This window comes from Phyllobates terribilis, unplaced genomic scaffold, assembly GCF_046119375.1.
Source record: "Phyllobates terribilis strain yellow unplaced genomic scaffold, ASM4611937v1 Scaffold_11__3_contigs__length_659146591, whole genome shotgun sequence".
NCBI classification, from domain to species: Eukaryota; Metazoa; Chordata; class Amphibia; order Anura; family Dendrobatidae; genus Phyllobates; species Phyllobates terribilis.
In genome coordinates this window covers 585,265,230-585,283,986 of record NW_027362771.1, presented here as the reverse complement: position 1 = coordinate 585,283,986, position 18,757 = coordinate 585,265,230, and the positions used below count along the sequence as shown (strand labels likewise).

The window sequence follows — 18,757 nt, the reverse complement described above, 5'->3', positions numbered from 1 at the left end:
CATTATGTGGGGGACAGTGTTTTGTATGGAGCATTATATTGGGGCCAGTATTCTGTATGGAGCATTATAAGGGGGCCAGTATTGTGTATGGAGCATTATAAGGGGGCCAGTATTGTATATGGAGCATTATAAGGGGGTCAGTATTCTTTATGGAGCGATATATGGGGGCCAGTATTCTGTATGGAGCAATATATGGGGCCCATAATACTGTATGGAGGACTATACTGTCCGGTCTGCACTCTGTGCTGCGAGGATTAGCAGGTTTCTGAGCTATTGTAGAATTTACAATAGATATCACTCATGTAATGTAAGAAGTGAAATCTTCGGCATTGAACTATATATATATCTCTGCGGTATCTGTGCATCATGAAGCGTGGTATGTGTTAAAGGAGCCCACTGAGACTCTTTCGCCCAGGGCCCACAAAAAACCTGGAGCCGACCCTGGCGATGAGTGCCTGCCTAAGTTACAGGTGTGTGTCTCCAGAAGCACGAGCTGGGCACAACGTACTGGTCACTACAACAGCAGTTTGCAATTTTCACTCAGCAACATCCACTGCTGCTTGTTTCTGGAAAACACCCATGGAGTCAAAATCGTCACTACACCTGTAGATAAATTCCCAAAGGGGTATAATTTCCAAAATGGGGTCACTTGAGGGGGGATTCTGCTATTCTAGCACTTAGGGGCTCAGTATATGGAGTCTGTATACTATTCTAGAATCTGCGCTCCAGGAGTCAAATAAAGCTCTGTCCCTCCCGAGTCTCGCCGTATGGCTAAACAGTACTGTACAGCCACATATGGGGTATTTCTACATTCAGAAGAAATTGGAGGACAATTTTTGATGCCATTTTTACCCATTTTGAGGTGTGAAAATGTAAAATCTGGGGCTAAAACAAAACTTTGGTGGTAAAAATGTAATTCTTTTTTTCTTCACTGCCCAATGGTATAAAATTCTTTGATCCACCTGTGGTGTCAATATGCTCACTGCACCCCTAGATTAATTCATTGAGAGGTGTAGTTTGTAAAATGGAGTCTCTTATGGGGGGGGTCTGCTGTTCTGGCACCGCTAGGGCTCTGCCAATGTGAGATGGCACCCTCAAACCAATCCAGCAAAATCTGAACTCCAATATGGTGCTTCTTCCCTTCTGAGATTTGCACTGTGCATCAAAAATATTTTTTGACCACATATGAGGTATCGGCGTACTCCGGAGAAATTGCACAACAAATTCTGGGGGGTTGATTTTCTCCCGGTATCCTGTCAAAATTAAAAAAATTGGGGCTAAAACAACATTTTTGTGGGAAAAATATTTTTTCAATTTTTACAGATGCACATTGTAAAATTATGTGAAGCACCTGTGGGTTCAAGATGCTCACCACACATTTAAATATATTTCTTGAGGGTTCTAATTTCCAAAATGGGGTCACTTGTGGGGGTTTTCCACTGTTTAGGCACATCAGGGGCTCTCCAAACGCGATATGACACCCGCAGACCATTCCATCAAAGTCAGCATTCCAAAATGTCACTCCTTTCTATCTGAGCCCTGCCGTGCACCCAAACAATAGTTTTCCCCAACATATGGGGTATCTGTGTGCTCAGGAGAAATTGCACAACAAATTTTGGGGTCCAGTTTCTCCTGTTACCCCTTATGAAAACGCTAAATTTGGGGCTAAAAGACATTTTTGTGGGAAAAATGTGAAAATTTTATTTTAAGTTATAAACTTCTGTTAACCACCTGGGGATTCAAGGTGCTCACCACAGATCTAGATAAATTCCCTGAGGGATCTAGTTTCCAAAATGGTTCACTTATGGGGGTCTTCCACTGTTCAGGCACATCAGTGGATGCGACATGGCGTCCCCTAATTATTCAAGCAAATTTTACATTCAAAAAGTCAAATGGCGCTCCTTCCCTTCCGAGCCATGCCGTGTGTCCAAACAGTGGTTTTCCCTACATAAGGGGTATCGGCGTGATCAGTAGAAATTGCACAACAAATTTTGGGGTCCATTTTTTCCTGTTATTCTTGCGAAAATAAAAAAAAATTGGGTCTAAATTAAATTTTTTGTGAAAAAAAGTTAAATGTTCATTGTTTTCTTCCACATTCATGTGACGCACCTGAAGGGTTAATAAACTTCTTGAATGTGGTTTTGAGCACCTTGAGGGGTACATTTTTTAGAATGGTGTCACTTTTGGGTATTTTCTGTCATAAAGGCCCCTCAAAGTCACTTCAAATGTGATGTAGCCCTAAAAAAATAATTTTGTAAATTTTGTTGGAAAAATTAGAAATCGCGGGTCAACTTTTAACCCTTATAACTACCTAACAAAAAAAAATTTGTGTTCCAAAATTGTGCTGATGTAAAGTAGACATGTGGGAAATGTTATTTATTAACTATTTTGTGTGACATATCTCTCTGATTTAAGGGCATGAAAATTCAAAGTTTGAAAATTGTGAAATTTTCTAAATTTTCACTAAATTTCAGATTTTTTCACAGATAAATGCAAGTGATATCGAAGAAATTTTACCACTATCATGAAGTACAATATGTCACAAAAAAAACAGTCTCAGAATCAGTGGCATCCTTTGAAGCGTTCCAGCGTTATTACCTCATAAAGTGACAGTTGTCAGAATTGTAAAAATTGGCCTAGTCATTAACGTGCAAACCAGGGGCCCTCAAACTACGGCCCGCGGGCCACATGCGGCCCGCGGAGGACTTTTATTTGGCCCGCCGGGCTATGGGCGGACGAGAGGAGAGCGGTGCCATTGCCCGCCCTTCCCCCCGCTTGCTCAGGGCCCCAGCAGGCGGATACTTACCTCTCCCCGTGCCTCCGCAGATCCGCTGTCTTCCTGCTCTGCGCTTCCTGTGACGTCTCAGGTCAGAGGGCGCGTTGACGTCTTTACACCGCGCCCTCCCGAGTGCCGCAACAGGCAGCGCAGAGCGGGACAACGCCGCCGCGACGCTGGGGTCCGGACCAGAGTAGAGCAGCGGCAGCAAGTGAAAAGTGAGTATTGGATTTTTTTTTTTTTATGTATGGAGGCATAGGTCATTATATGGGGGGGGTGACATCCTGCATGGGGCATTATATGGGGGGAAAGGGACATCCTGCATGGGGCATAATATGGGGGGGTGACATGCTGCATGGGGCATAATATGGGGGGGTGACATGCTGCATGGGGCATTATATGGGGGGGTGACATGCTGCATGGGGCATTATATGGGGGGTGACATCCTGCATGGGGCATTATATGGGGGGAAAGGGACATCCTGCATGGGGCATAATATGGGGGGGTGACATGCTGCATGGGGCATAATATGGGGGGGTGACATACTGCATGGGGCATTATATGGGGGGGTGACATGCTGCATGGGGCATTATATGGGGGGTGACATGCTGCATGTGGCATTATATGGGGGGGTGACATGCTGCATGGGGCATTATATGGGGGGTGACATGCTGCATGGGGCATTATATGGGGGGTGACATGCTGCATGGGGCATTATATGGGGGGTGACATGCTGCATGTGGCATTATATGGGGGGGTGACATGCTGCATGTGGCATTATATGGGGGGGTGACATGCTGCATGGGGCATTATAAAGACAGGGGAGTGATATCCTGCATGGGGCATTATATGGGGGGTGGCATCCAGCATGGGGCATTATAAGGGGGGGGAACAGCCTGCATGGGGCATTATAAGGGGGGAACAGCCTGCATATGGCATTATAAGGGGGAAACAGCCTGCCTATTGGGAACATTTACCTGCCCATTGAGGACCTATGCTGCCTATTGGGGACCTATGCTGCCTATTGGAGACATTTACCTGCCTATTGGGGACCTATGCTGTCTATTGGAGACATTTACCTGCCTATTGGGGACCTTTACCTGCCTATTGGAGACATTTACCTGCCTATTGGGGACCTTTACCTGCCTATTGGGGACCTTTACCTGCCTATTGGGGACCTATGCTGCCTATTGGAGACATTTACCTGCCTATTGGGGACCTTTACCTGCCTATTGGGGACCTATGCTGTCTATTGGGGACATTTACCTGCCTATTGGGGACATTTACTTGCCTATTAGGAACCTATACAGCCTATTGGGGACATTTACCTGCCTATTGGGTACCTATGCTGCCTATTGGGGATATTTACCTGCCTATTGGGGACCTATGCTGCCTATTGGGGACATTTACCTGCCTATTGGAGACCTATGCTGCCTATTGGGGACCTATGCTGCCTATTGGAGACATTTACCTGCCTATTGGGGACCTATGCTGTCTATTGGGGACATTTACTTGCCTATTAGGAACCTATGCTGCCTATTGGGGACATTTACTTGCCTATTAGGAACCTATGCTGCCTATTTGGAACATTTACTTGCCTATTAGGAACCTATGCTGCCTATTGGGGATATTTACCTGCCTATTGGGGACTCTCGCACCACACCAGTCTGAGCTTGAGGTAATTTGTTAAAGAATGCCTTCTTTCTGTTCTCCAACCAGATCCAGACTAACTGATGCACACTTGCATCACTTGTTACGACTAGCAGTGACAAATATGGAACCGGACATTGACCATCTCATTAGCCAAAAGCAGGCCCATAGTTCCCATTGAAATACCAGTAAGTTTGTTGATTTAACTTTACTTCTTCTTCATTTTAAATATTGTATTTGTTCCCGTTTTGTTTTTTTTACTTCAAAATAAGATGTGTGCATAGGAATTTGTTCATAGTTTTTTTTTTAAAACTATATTCCGGCCCTCCAATGGTCTGAGGGACAGTGAACTGGCCCCCTGTTTAAAAAGTTTGAGGACCCCTGGTGCAAACAGTCTTCGGGGGTAAAGGCAGCACCCGAGCAAGTGCCGGGGCCCTGAGCAGTGCCCCGGCAATCGGTTCAGTACTTGCCCCTCCCCATGCCTCCGCAGCAACTCCGGTCTCTTCCTCGTCCTCGGACTGTGACGTCTCAGGTCAGAGGGCGCGGTGACGTCACTCCACCGCGCTCTCTGCTGAGCTATCGCAGCACAGAGTGGGAAGACGCCGGCGACGCTGGAGTCCAGAGCAGCGGCAGGGGCAGCAGGTGAGAAGTGAGGTGAGTATTTGATTTTTTTTTTTTTCATGTATGGAGGCATGGGACATTATAAGGGGGGTGTGACATCCTGCATGGGGCATTATATGGGGGGGTGACATTCTGCATGGGGTATTATAAGGGGGGGGTGACATCCTGCATGGGGCATTATAAGGGGGGGGGGGTGACAGCCTGCATGGAGCATTATGTGGGGGCACAGTCTGAATTGAGTATTATATGGGGGCCAGTATTCTGTATGGAGCATTATATGGGGGCCAGTATCCTGTATGGAGCATTTTATGGGGGCCAGTATTCTGTATGGAGCGATTCGCCGGTTTATCAGCTATTGTGGAATTTACAATAGATATCACTCATGTGATGTAAGAAGTGAAATCTTTGGCCATGTACTATATATCGTGGTATGTGTTAAAGGGGCCCACTGAGACGCTTTCGCCCAGGGCCCACAAATACCTGGAGCCGGCCCTGGGTAAAGGGGCTAAAAGTGTATACAGTTTGCATTGGGAAACCTTGCAACAGATCCACTTGAAAGCGCACATCACTGGGGTATTCACACAATGGCTATTCATTTCCGAGATGGGAAGATCTCTGCAGCAGCCACAAGCCATTGGCACTATGGAAACACCCAAGGCTAAACTGAGCTGTGCCCCTAACTTGCATAGCAGTAAATTGCAGGTTTGTAAACAATGTAGCGCGTTCTGTTCTGTTGAATAGACACAGATATTCCCATTTCAAGTAGTAAATCAACAGGCACAAATAATCTCAAAGTGTTAACATACTCACATAGCAAAACACATGTATCAGAAGAAAATTCCAAGAGCTCGCTCGTGGCTATCATAGGGAAAAAAAAGATTCCTATTTCAGTGATGAATAGCTGACATGGAAATACCCCTCTGAAGATTTTTTTTTTTGTAGGGAGAAGAAAAAAAAAAAAAAATCTGTTGCCCACGCTATGCAAATAGCAAAAACTAGCCCCTGGACTGCAGCTGTGGTTAGGTTCTTAGAAATTGTCAAGATTCTACAAAGCTGTTGCTGTAGGTCATAACATTGACAAACATTGCCACTATAGGACTGGTTTGCAAATGTGACTGGGTTGAGTGCTTGTCTGCAAAGAGGAGGAGGGCAATAGCAGCAATGTTTTGTTTGTAAAACCTGGGGTCCAAATGGAATATCAACCATGTGCACTCACACAATGACTAACATTGGTCAGCACACCGACCGAGATGTTTTCAGCGCTGGAGTGGTGCTTTATATGTAAGCCCCGTCTTGTACTCACCCTCCGGCATCTTCACTTTTTTCTAGCACTGCTCCAGTCTCCCCGCGCCATCTTATGACAAGAGCTTCTGACTAGCCAGAAGTCAGAAGCTACGTCAAAACTCCATACAAGTCTATGTGAAACAGAACAAGGCTCTTGTATTGAGAAGTGACCACTGCACAGCTCCATAAACCACTGGAGCTGCCCAGCAGGTCACTTGTCACCGGAGACCGACTGGAGCAACGCTGGAAGGAGAGTATCAGATGGGGCTTGCATTTAAAGCATCACTCCAGCAGTGCAAACAAAACGCTGGAGTGGTGCTTTAAGGATGGAACTATAAATGCAGTTTTTTTGCAAACTCCGTAATTAATGAAAGAGGGTAGAGGACTGGTTTACACTTTCTGCTCCTATTAAATCCAATCCTGGCCTCCAGTGTAAGCAAAAATCTAATTTTATTTCTATGCTTAAAAATATAAAAAAAAAAAAGGCAAAAAAAATGAAGTCAGTACTAGCACATAAGATAGAGTGGTACAGGTTTGTACGATATCCACCAATAGTTTAATAATTATGGTGGATATCAAAACATGGCCAGAGTTGTTTATATGCAATTAAACCAGTGACTTTCACAGACCAGGTCTGTGTTCTCCATAACCCCAATTACTCAGGTCGTGTTCTGATAGCCATATCTAATTTACTACTTATTTACTGATGGACAACATACAAGCCTGTAGCATATATCTTGTAAGCTGGCGCCGATTTTTTTTTTGCATTTAGGGTGTCTTTAACAATCAACAATTATATTTAGATTTTATTCGCTCTATTAGTAACACCGCCAGCCTGTAATATGTTTATGTGAAACAAACTATACTACAGTAAGTTTAAAGGGAGAACAGATGTGTCTGGCCCAATAGTAAGGCCCTGTTCACACTGCCCTTCTGCAACATATTCAGCTGTTCCATATGAACAATGGGATTCATATGAAACACTGCGGAAGCCATAGACTGCAGTGACATGAAGCTTAAAGGGGTTGTCCACTACTTATCCCCTCCCCAATGTATCCCCCCAGGGCCCATAAGGGTTTTTGTAATTACCTTTTGTTGCAGGTTCAGCCTGTGAGCGGCGCTATCACAGGCATCACGTGACAGCTGGCTGCAGCCGGGGGGGGGGGGGGGAGATACATTGGGGACATAATAAAGTTGTGGCCAACTTCTTTAAATTAGCTTTTTTTAATCTGAACATGTCCATATGTTCAGGTGAGCACAGAACCGTAGCAAAGTATGAACAGACACATTAACGGAGGGAGGGGGTAAACCACACAGATGTTCTAGCTCTGCTCGTTGGCCCCATCAGTGGGATTCAGGTAGAACCCCACAGACACACTGCTGAAATGGTGCACAGGCCTGCCGTGCTCCTCACCCATACCCGGTCCAATCCCTGCAGGTTTCATTGGCTTTAAAGCTGATCACATAGGGATCCTATAAGCACAGAGGCCTCGTCCTTCTACCAGTTGTGGGGGGGGGGACACTGGATTTCATACACTCCGTTTAGCTGTGATGCCCCAATCATTTGTATCAGCTAAGTCACAAATAAGCAAAGACAAAGTTATAACCAGAAACATTTAATACTGACAATACAAAACAGGACAAAGATAAACAAGTATAAAACCAGTAGAAAGCTGAGAGTTCAGCAGCAGTGAGGACCCTTCACAGAAGGGGAATAATAGTCCGGGCTGCCTGACTGTGGCAGTCACCGGCAATGTCGCCTTCCTGTCGGGTGACGCATCATACAGTCATCGGAAGGGAATGTCCACTCATCGGTGATGACTCACTCAGAAACTCTCCTCCGTGATGAGTCACCGGCATCTCCGGTAAGGAGCCGGCCTGCGCGGTTCGGCTGGGTTAACCCATTCCCAGCGGGGGCAGAGGCTCTTGAGCAGCCATGGCATCTCCTAGTCGCAGTCGCCTGGGCAGCAGCCTTTCGTCGCCTGGGCAGCAGCCTTTCGTCGCCTGGGCAGCAGGTGGTACAGCAGGTCCGGGCTCTCAGAATGCCTCCAGGAGTCGGGCATGGACGCCAGATATAGTCTCAGCCCCGGCAGATCTGCATCCCCCGGGGAGAGGAGGCGGCGGGACAGTCCTGAGGAGCAGCTGCTGGAGGACCTCAGCCAGGCCCGGGAAGGCGCCCCCTTGGGGCTGAGGATGCGGAGTTTCTTGCCACAGACAGGCGCGCTTGCTGGGGAGCACCGGCTCCGGTAACCGGGACTCGCACAACCTCCTCTTGCGGCTCTCCCTGGTCACCTCCATCGGGACGTCGGCTGCCGGGGCCGGCGGCACCTGAGTGGATGAGATGATGAGCTCCCGGGCACTTTTCATCACCATCGCCAGCTGTAGAGACCGGTGCAGCCGCATCCCTCCGCGCTGGCTGCGGGAACGGAAGAGCTTGACGGCGGACAGAGAGGCGATGCGCTGCGCCTCACGGTGGACAGCCTCCTGCTGCGCCAGGAACCGAGCGTGGGCCTCCATTCTCACTGCAGGGACCGATCTCCACCGACGTGCTCTGCTTAGGACGGTGAGCAGTAAAACAGCTTATGAGGGGTGACAGCGAAGGAGCCGCTATTTTATACGTCTCACGGATCACTGGGCGTGGTGATGCGGAGGCGTGGTTTGTGCTTAAAGTGACATTCGTGCCAGCGCAGCTGAGGTCTATGCAGGAGTCTATTAATCACCAGCGCAGTACGGGTTAACGGGAGCCGTACGGCCACGCCCCGACCCTGTGCCCTGACAGTCGGATTCCAGGGCTATATTAGGTGATTGTTACGTCAGGGGGCGTGTCCTGGGAAGTACGCAGAACATAGTTTTCCGGCTGATTCCTTTGACCATATATGGAGTGCGGCTGTAAGAGGGGGAGGGGGGATTACCTCCCTGGAAACAGTCAGTGTGAGTTTCGCATCCCCAGGGGCCGCGCTGCTTATATAAGGAGCTGCTCCACCATCTGACCCCCTACCGGCTACTTCTCATCATTACACCCATAATACTGGACGAGGTGTGATTATTGCGGATGCTCCATCAAATGGAGGGCGGCTGATACATACTGGAGAACATCCATGTACACTATGGCTGCAGGCACATGCAGGATTTTTTTGCCACAGATTTCAGCAGGTATTTTCTGCTCACATCTGACTCCTACTGAGCTCAATGATCTGTGTTGGTGCTCCTGCTGACTACCACCCACTGCTGTGCAGGAGCCAGGACTGACCACAGAAAAGTGCTGGAGCCTGCACCATCACAGGGCACAGACCCCCATCGCAGGGCGCACAGACCCCCATCGCAGGGCGCACAGACCCCAGTGCACAAAAAGTGAAACTCATATTATATAGAGTCATTACACACAAAGTGATCTATTCCAAGTGTTTATTTCTGTTAATGTTGATGATTATGGCTTACAGCCAATGAAAACACAAGTCATTATCTCAGTAAATTAGAATAATCAACAAAACACCTGCACAGGCTTCCTAAGAGTTTACAAAGGTCCCGTAGTCTGTTTCAGTAGGCTCCACAATTATGGGGGAGACTGCTAACTTGACAGATGTCCAGAAAGCAGTCATTGACACCCTCCACAAGGAGGGTAAGCCACAAAAGGTCATTGCTAAAGAACCTGGCTGTTCAGAGCGCAGTATCCAAGCATATTAATGGAAAGTTGAGTAAAAGGAAAAAGTGTGGTAGAAAAAGGAGCACAAGCAACCGGGATAACCGCAGCCTTGAAAGGATTGTTAAGAAAAGGCCAATCAAAAATTTGGGGGAGATTCACACGGAGTGGACTGCTGCTGGAGTCACTGCTTCAAGAGCCACCACACACAGACATATCCAGGACATGGGCTACAAGGGTCACATTCCTTGTATCAAGCCACTCATGACCAATAGACAACGCCAGAAGCGTCTTACCTGGGCCAAGGAGAAAGACCTGGACTGTTCTCAGGGGTCCAAGGTGTTGTTTTCAGATGAAAGTAAATTTTGCATTTCATTTGGAAATCCAGGTCCCGGAGTCTGGAGGGAGAGTGGAGAAGCCACAATCCAAGCTGCTGGAGGTCTAGTGTGAAGTCTCCACAATCAGTGATGGTTTGGGGGAGCCATGTCATCTGCTGGTGGAGGTCCACTGTGTTTTATCAAGATCAAAGTCAGCACAGCCGTCTACCAGGACATTAGAGCACTTCATGCTTCCCTCTGCCGACAAGCTTTTTGGAGATGGAAATGTCATTCTCCAGCAGGACTTGGCCCCTGTCCACACGGCCAAAAGTACCAATACCTGGTTTACACACAACAGTATCAGTGTGCTTGATTGGCAGCAAACTCGCCTGACCTTAACCCCATAGAGAATCTATTATAGAGAATCTATGGGGTATTGTCAAGAGGAAGATGAGAGACCAGACCCAACAATGCAGACGAGCTGAAGGCTGCTATCAAAGCCACCTGGACTTCCATAACACCTCAGCAGGGCCACAGGCTGATCGCCTCCATGCCACATTGCCGCATTGATGCAGTAATTGATGCAAAAGGAGCCCGACCAAGTATTGAGGCATTTACTGAACAGACATTTCAGTAGGACATTTCAGATTTTAAAATTATTTTTCAAGCTGTTGTTATAAAGTATTCTAATTTACTGAGATAATGACTTTTGTGTTTTCATTGGCTGTAAGCCATAATCACCAACATTAACAGAAATAAACGGCTGAAATAGATCACTCTGTAATGACTCTATATAATATAGGAGTTTCAATTTTAGTATTGAAGAACAGAAATAAATTAACTTTTTGATGATATTCTTCTAATTTTGTGAGAAACACCTGTACATCCAGATAAAAGTTGTTGGACAGGATGAAAGCCATGGAATAGAAACACCAAACGCGTTTCGAACACGGTGTTCTTAAATTCGGTTTTGTATCATCAATACTTAAATAATTACAGGTCCTTAAGAGACAGAAAGAAACATCACCCAACCATGGATGTATAATTGTTTCCTACACTGTATCGAAAAATACTCTGACATTTTTGTATGAGGTGTAAATATGTACCGGTGTATATTGTCATAACCGCAAAATGAGGGCTCTAAAATAGTTATGCAACAGTAAATCGCACAAAAAATTATAGCTTCAAAACTTGCCACAGAACTGCTATTACATGTGTGGCCCCAGCCCAAGGTGTGGGTAAATAGCCCTATATTAAAATTTTCAAATGCCACTAGGACATTAGTTGACAGATTCAGCCAAAATTGACAGGCTTGGTCGATTTTCCACTATTGTGTATGCACTCTTTAGGCCATATCCCCACTATCAGTATTTGGTCAGTATTTTTTCTCAGGAGTGGGAGCCAAAAGCGGGTGAGGAACAATCAGAGAAAAGCTATAATAGAAACAAGTCACCCACTCCTGGTTTTGGCTCCCACTCCTGAGAAAAACTACTGCCCAAATACTGATGGTGGGGCCGTGGCCATAGATTCAAATACAGGTAAATACGCTATCACCATCCCCTCCATAAACTTCCAGATAATGACATGTTCAATATATAGTCAACATCATGAATAGGACTAGATTCATAGCTGCTAAGCTCCACTGAACGTAGCAGACATATACAACAACAAAATATTACCTGCAATTACTCTGTAACAACACCTAGACATATACAGGAACAGTGTGGCACCCTTGCCTTCGGTAAAAAACAAACAAACCTGTTTTACCACTGGTTACTTAGAAGCTATAAATAAATCTAAACATCCTGCTCCCGAAAAAAGGCAGTGCCACTCCTGCCAATAAAATAAAGGGCACGGACTATTGGGAAGGCAGTAGATCATTTGTCCAAAGAGCTGAATATCACTAGTGCTCGCACAGTAGTGGGGATCATTGACCCGGCTGATAAGCCTATGTGGGGATCGATGTTCACAAGGCTGGCGGACAGCACCAGAAAAAAATACACTGTTGTAGAGATCGGCTGTGTCCACCCTGTGTCTTTGAACACTGTGGGTGCACGCGCTCAAAAAACATGCCCTAATCAGGATGGATGCCGAGGTGTCTGTCCACCATAGGAATTCATTATAAAGAAATGTATACCGCATGCTACTGTTTCTTTGCAGTGAACCTCTGTATAGGAAAGCGCAGTCTGCTGCTACAAATGGTATGCAGTCACATACTGTCCAGACGGAGGCTGATAGAGCGCTCATCCGTCTGTATCTGGTGCATGGTCACATATGGTGACAATACATCTGGAAAAGCTTTCAGACGCATTTGTGGCTAGGTGCATGGATACAGTGTGCACATAGCCTTAGAGTTGGTCTTTGGACAACTGACCTGATTGTATACCCCTCTCCCCCCCCACAACCTCAGACATGGCAGAAGAAATATACTTGTCCTGTCTTTCGCTTTCTAAGGTCTCATTCAGACGTGTGGGATTTTTCTCTTATGCAAAAAAGAAAATGGTCTGCTCTTCAGTGTTTGGGCAGTGTTTCAGTTTTTATCATCAGTGATTTTCTTGAATGGAAAAATAAATTGCCAAGCTTCTTTTAGCCATTGCACTGTTAAAAACAGGACGGGCAACAGATGAATTGCACATGGATAGCAATGTGTGCGGTCAGTGCTTTTTCATGGACCCATTGACTTGTACGAGTAAGTTTGATCTTTGACTCAGATCAAAAACAGACATGTTTTCACGGTCCACAAAAAAACCCACAGATATGTGAACAGCAATATAGATTATTATAAAAGGTACCCTTTCTATCGGTGAAAAACACAGAGAGAATACATACACGATAAACACATCTGCATGGGGCCTAAAAGGTGCTCACATTGAAGATAAAGGGGTTATCAAACTTTTTAAAGCAGATGTCTTATCTCTGCAATGGGCCATGAATATTAGACCAGCTGATGGCAAAGGCTGCATTGATTGTCCAAGCACTGCCGACTCTTCAGAGGTTGCTGCAGCTTGCAGACTAGTCTGTACTTGCTTGCGCCATACTTTTTTTTTTCCTGTGGCCGTGCATAATATTGCAGCATTGTTCCACTAAAGTGAATCGGCCAAACCTGCAATACCTTACATCACCACTGTGAAAAGTACAGAACAGGTAGGTAAGGACCGGTCTTCAAGCTGCTGTTTGAGGCCCTCTATTCATTAAAGACATCTGTAAGCAGGTTGTCGCTACCTCATCTGAGAGCAGCATGATGTAGAGAAAGAGACCCCGATTCCAACAATGTATTAGTTATTATATATTAGTTTACTGAGTGCAGCGGTTCTGACACAATCATTTTTTAGATTTAACATGAAGCAGAGCTGAAAAAGCTGCCCCTGCCCACACCAGGCTCTCTGGGTACATAGTCTATACACTGTGAGCTGCTTATCACAGGAAGGAGCAGAGTCAGACAAAAGCCCATGCACCAGACAGTCAAAGCAATGATAATGCCCTGATGATATTATCTTCAGTGTAAGTAAACAACAGAATACAGCCTGACATGACACATTATTGAATTCTGTGTTTTAACCCCTACCTCATCCTGTCCTCAAATTACATAGCAAAAAACCTGCAGACGGATTCCCATTAATTATATGTCCAGAAATGACAACCTAATGACTATCATTTCTCCTGTGTGTTCTCCATACTCTGGGACTTGCAACCCCAACCAATCACACTCTCCCACACCTTTGGAAACTTAAAGGAAACCGGCCATTCATTTTCCTAAACCCCATTAACCTGCGGCTATAGGATCAATCTGCAGGTTAATAGCGTTCCACTGCTATGCTGTTCAGCTACTTTACTGAAACAGCGGCTACCGGAAATGAGCTTCTGGCATAGACGTGTGCACAGGGCGGCTACAGTCACCGATCACAGCATTGTGAGCAGCGGCTCTAAGCACAGCTCTGCAATTGGACACCTCGCTCTGCACAGATGGCTGTCAATCAAAGTGCCGGGGCGTGCTATCAGTCGCTGCTCACAATGCTGTGATCCGTGACTGAAGCCGCCCCCTGCATACCTCTATGACTAAAAGTTGGCGGGTTCTGGAAGCAAATGAGTTCATTTTCACCCAGTAGCCGCACTTTCAGTAAGGCAGCCGAACAGCATTGTAATGCTGTTAATCTGCTGCTTTACCTCATGGCTGCAAGTTAATAGCATTTGGGGACATAACAGGTTCCCTTTATAAAACAAGTCAGAAAAACCTAAAATTTATTGCCACTAAATTGCCAGAGGAGCCGATTCTATCTTGTCTTTCCCCCTTCCCCTTGTATACAGGTTGTGCTATGCATCTAGAGTATGTACTCACCGAATGACGCCTAAAGCAGAAACTGGGAACCTCTGGCCCACAGGCAGTTTGCAGCCCGTGGTGTCCTTTTCTGTGGCCCCCGGGCAGATTCCAGAGGGCAGCAGTGATTGAGCCGAAGGCCGCTTTTAACTGGTCGTGGGCCGTTTAATTGTTCCTGAGACTGCGAGCATGCACAAGCAGCATTCAGTACACAAAGCTGCGGCGCATGCACTGAAAACGCTAACGTACCTTGGCGTCAGCGCGCTCCGCGCTCCAGTCTTACCAACGACGACAGCAGCAGCAGACCCAGCCCATCCTGTGATGTATATATGCCCACAGCGTCTCCTGTGATGTGAGAAAAAGCGTTTGTCCCCTTCCTGATTTCTTATTCTTTTGCATGTTTGTCACACTTAAATGTTTCAGATCACAAAACAAATTTAAATATTAGACAAAGATAACACAAGTAACCACAAAATGCAGTTTTTAAATGAAGATCTTTACTATTAAGAGAAAAAGAAATCCAAACCTACTAGGCTCTGTGTGAAAAAGTGATTGCTCCCTAAACCTAATAACTGGTTGGGCCGCCCTTAACAACAACACCTGCAATCAAGCGTTTGCGATAACTGGCAAATGAGTCTTTTACGACGATCTGGAGAAATTTTGGCCACTCATCTCTGCAAAATTGTTGTAATTCAGCCACATTGGAGGGTTTCCGAGCATGAAACGCCTTTTTAACCCCTTTACTCCAGAAGGCTGTTTGCAAGTTAAAGACCAGGCCAATTTTTACAATTGTCACTTTATGAGGTAATAACTCTGGAACGCTTCAACGGATCCCCCTGACTCAGATTGTTTTTTCGTTTATATATTGTACTTCATGATAGTAGTAAAATTTATTTGATATCACTTGTGTTTATTTGTGAAAAAAAAAAAATCGGAAATTTGGCGAAAATTTTGAAAAATTCGCAATTTTCAAACTTTGAATATTCATGCCCTTAAATCAGAGAGATATGTCACACAAAATAGTTAATAAATAACATTTCCCACATGTCTACTTTACATCAGTACAATTTTGGAACCAATTTTTTTTTTTTTCGTTAGGAAGTTATAAGGGTTAAAAGTTGACCCGCGATTTCTAATTTTTCCAACAAAATTTACAAAATCATTTTTTATTTAGGGACCACATCACATTTGAAGTGACTTTGAGGGGCCTTTACGATAGAAAATACTCAAAAGTGACACCATTCTAAAAACTGCACCCCTCAAGGAGCTCAAAACCACATTCAAGAAGTTTATTAACCCTTCAGGTGCTTCACAGGAATTTTTGGAATGTGGAAGAAAACAATGAACATTTAACTTTTTTTCACAAAAATTTTATTTTAGACCCAATTTTTTTTATTTTTGCAAAGGTAACAGTAAAAATTGCACCATACCGTTTCTTGTGCAATTCCTCCTGAGTACGCAGATACCCAATATGTGGGGGAAAACCACTGTTTGGGCGCACAGCAGGGCTCAGAAGGGAAGGAGCGCTATTTGACTTTTTGAATGTAAGATTTGCTTGAATAATTAGCGGACGCCAAGTCAAATTTGGAGAGTCCCTGATGTGCCTAAACAGTGGAAACCCCCCACAAGTGACACCATTTTGGAAACTAGACACCTCAAAGAATTTATTTAAATGTGTGGTGAGCATCTTGAACCCACAGGTGCTTCACAGAATTTTACAATGTGGATCTGTAAAGATGAAAAAAATATATCTTTATGCAGTGAGCATATTGACACCACAGATGGATCAAAGAATTTTATACCATTGGGCAGTGAAGAAAAAAAGAATTACATTTTTACCACCAAAATTTGGTTTTACCCCCAGATTTTCACACTGAAATTGGTAAATGGCACCAAAATGTGTCCCACAATTTCTGCTGAATGTAGAAATACCCCATATGTGGCTGTACAGTACTGCTTAGCCATATGGCGAGACTTAGGAGGGACTGAGCGCTATTTGCCTTCAGGAACGCAGAATTTTCTAGAATAGTATGCAGACTCCATATACAGAGCCCCTAAGTGCTAGAATAGCAGAAACCCCCCTCAAGTGACCCCATTTTGGAAATTATACCCCTTTGGGAATTTATCTACAGGTGCAGTGACGATTTTGACTCCATGGGTGTTTTCCAGAAACAAGAAGCAACAGATGTTGCTGAGTGAAAATTGCAAACTGCCGTTGTAGTGGCCAGTAAGTTGTAGTGACCAGTACGTTGTGCCCAGCTCATGCTTCTGGAGACACACACCTGTAAATTAGACAGGCTCTCATCCCTACAGAAATGCCAAACATGTGGACACTAACTGCGGTGTAGGCACACTGTGGAGCTCCGAAGGGAGGGGGGCATTTGGATTTGGGAGTGAGATGAGCCATGGCACTTTTCCAGAGCCTTTGTGCTACCAGTAATGTGGAAGCCCCTATATTTCCGATAACAGATGACTGACTCGAGTGGGGACTTGCTTTTTTTGTGGATTGAGTTGAAGCTTTTGTTGGGAACAGTTTACATAACATTTTGGATCACATTTATCCTGCGCTTTACGCTGAGCACTTCTATCAAGGTATCCATTTAAATCTCTGAGTGACGTGATTCAAATGAACCCCCAAGGGATCCATTCACTATAATGAGGCAGCAGAGTTACTCTGGACTCCATCTGGCCTCTGTTCAGTGTTGTCCTTTTCAGAAGTGCACAAAACTGTGGGCGACGGCACTTTTATGCATGCCTAATAATAAAAAAAATAAATGGACGCCGACAGATCATAGGCCAGACGGCGTCCACAGTGCATCCATCTGTCTCATTACAGGGAATCTTCCGCCAGGGGTTCTATCTGAATCACGCAATTCAGAGATTTACACGGAAACCCCGGTGTAAGAACTCAGCGCAGGATAAATGTGAGCCGAGCCTTACTGCGATCTTTGGGAGTCAGAATGAACAAATCAACAGCAGGTGAAGAATTGGGTTTTATACATTTTTTACGCCGTTCCTCCTGCGGTATAATTCATTAGGAGACTATATTCTTCGGGTCGATGCGATTACAGCGATACCAGATTTATAGCAGGTTTTTATGTTTGGCTGCTGTCACACAGTAAAATACGCTTTTTATTGCCTTTTTTGCATCGCCATATTTTGAGAGCCATCATTTTTCCGTATTTCGGCAGACAGTCATCTGACGGCTTGTTTTTTGCCGGACGACTTGACGTTTTTATCTGTACCATTTTCGGGCACGTGACATTTGTTCACTTTCTATTCTGATTTTTGGGAGGCAGAATGAACAAAAACCAGCAATTCAGGAATTGTTTTTTTTGCTTGTTTTTATTTATGTGGTTTCACGTGTGGTAAAATTAAATAAGGCAGCTTTATTCTTCGGGTCATTACGATTACAGCGCTACCACATTTATAGCGTTTTTTTATGTTTTGGCGCTTTTACACAAAAACTATTTTATAGAAAAAAATAATTATTTTGCGTCGCTGCATTCTGAGAGCTATAACTTTTTTTATTTTTCGGCTGACGGAGCAGTATGGCGGCTTGTTTTTTGCAGGACAAGATGACGTTTTCAGAGGTACCATTTTTATTTACATTTGTATTTTGGATCGGTGTTTTATTCCACTTTTTGTTCATTGGTATGATGATAGAGCTCTGTTTTCTTGCTTTTTTTTTTTTTTTTTACACGGTGTTCACTGTAGGGGTTAACTAGCGGGACAGTTTTATGGGTCAGGTTGTTCCGTCCATGGTGATACCAAATATGTGTACTTTTTTTTTCCATAAAAATGTTTATGGGTACGATATATTTTTTATTTTTATTAAGTGATTTTTTTAAAAAAATTTTTGCAATTTTTGTTTGCACTTTTTTCTTAACATTTACACATTGTCCCACTATAGGACGTTCACTAAATGCAGCAGCATTCCTATACTATACAGTCAGTGCTGCACTGACAGGCAAACTTGTTAGATCGTGCACTGCGCATGATCTACTAAGTTTCCTAGCTCTGGAGAGCCAGATGTCGTAATGATGACATCGGGTCACCATGGCAACAATCGGGACCCGGCGATGACGTCGCGGGGTCTCTGATCCAAAGGCAGAGGGGCTTTCTTCCCTCTGCCTGCACTCTAAATACTGCGA

At 44.9% G+C, this 18,757-nt stretch overlaps 1 protein-coding gene and 1 long non-coding RNA gene across 2 annotated transcripts in view; both read right to left on the bottom strand.

Annotated features, from left to right (window-relative positions):
- The window catches only part of LOC141167029 (uncharacterized), a 148,055-nt gene that overhangs the window by 97,883 nt on the left and 31,415 nt on the right, over positions 1–18,757 (bottom strand). The window lies entirely within an intron of this gene.
- On the bottom strand, positions 7,932–8,940 carry IER2 (immediate early response 2). The gene has a single exon (XM_073650964.1). The coding sequence runs from the start codon at positions 8,846–8,848 to the stop codon at positions 8,369–8,371; it is 480 nt and encodes a 159-aa protein (XP_073507065.1). The 5' UTR covers positions 8,849–8,940; the 3' UTR covers positions 7,932–8,368.

Coding starts and splice junctions, on each gene's coding strand:
- IER2 (XM_073650964.1), bottom strand. CDS start 8,848: ATGGAGGCCCACGCTCGGTTCCTGGCGCAGCAGGAGGCTGTCCACCGT.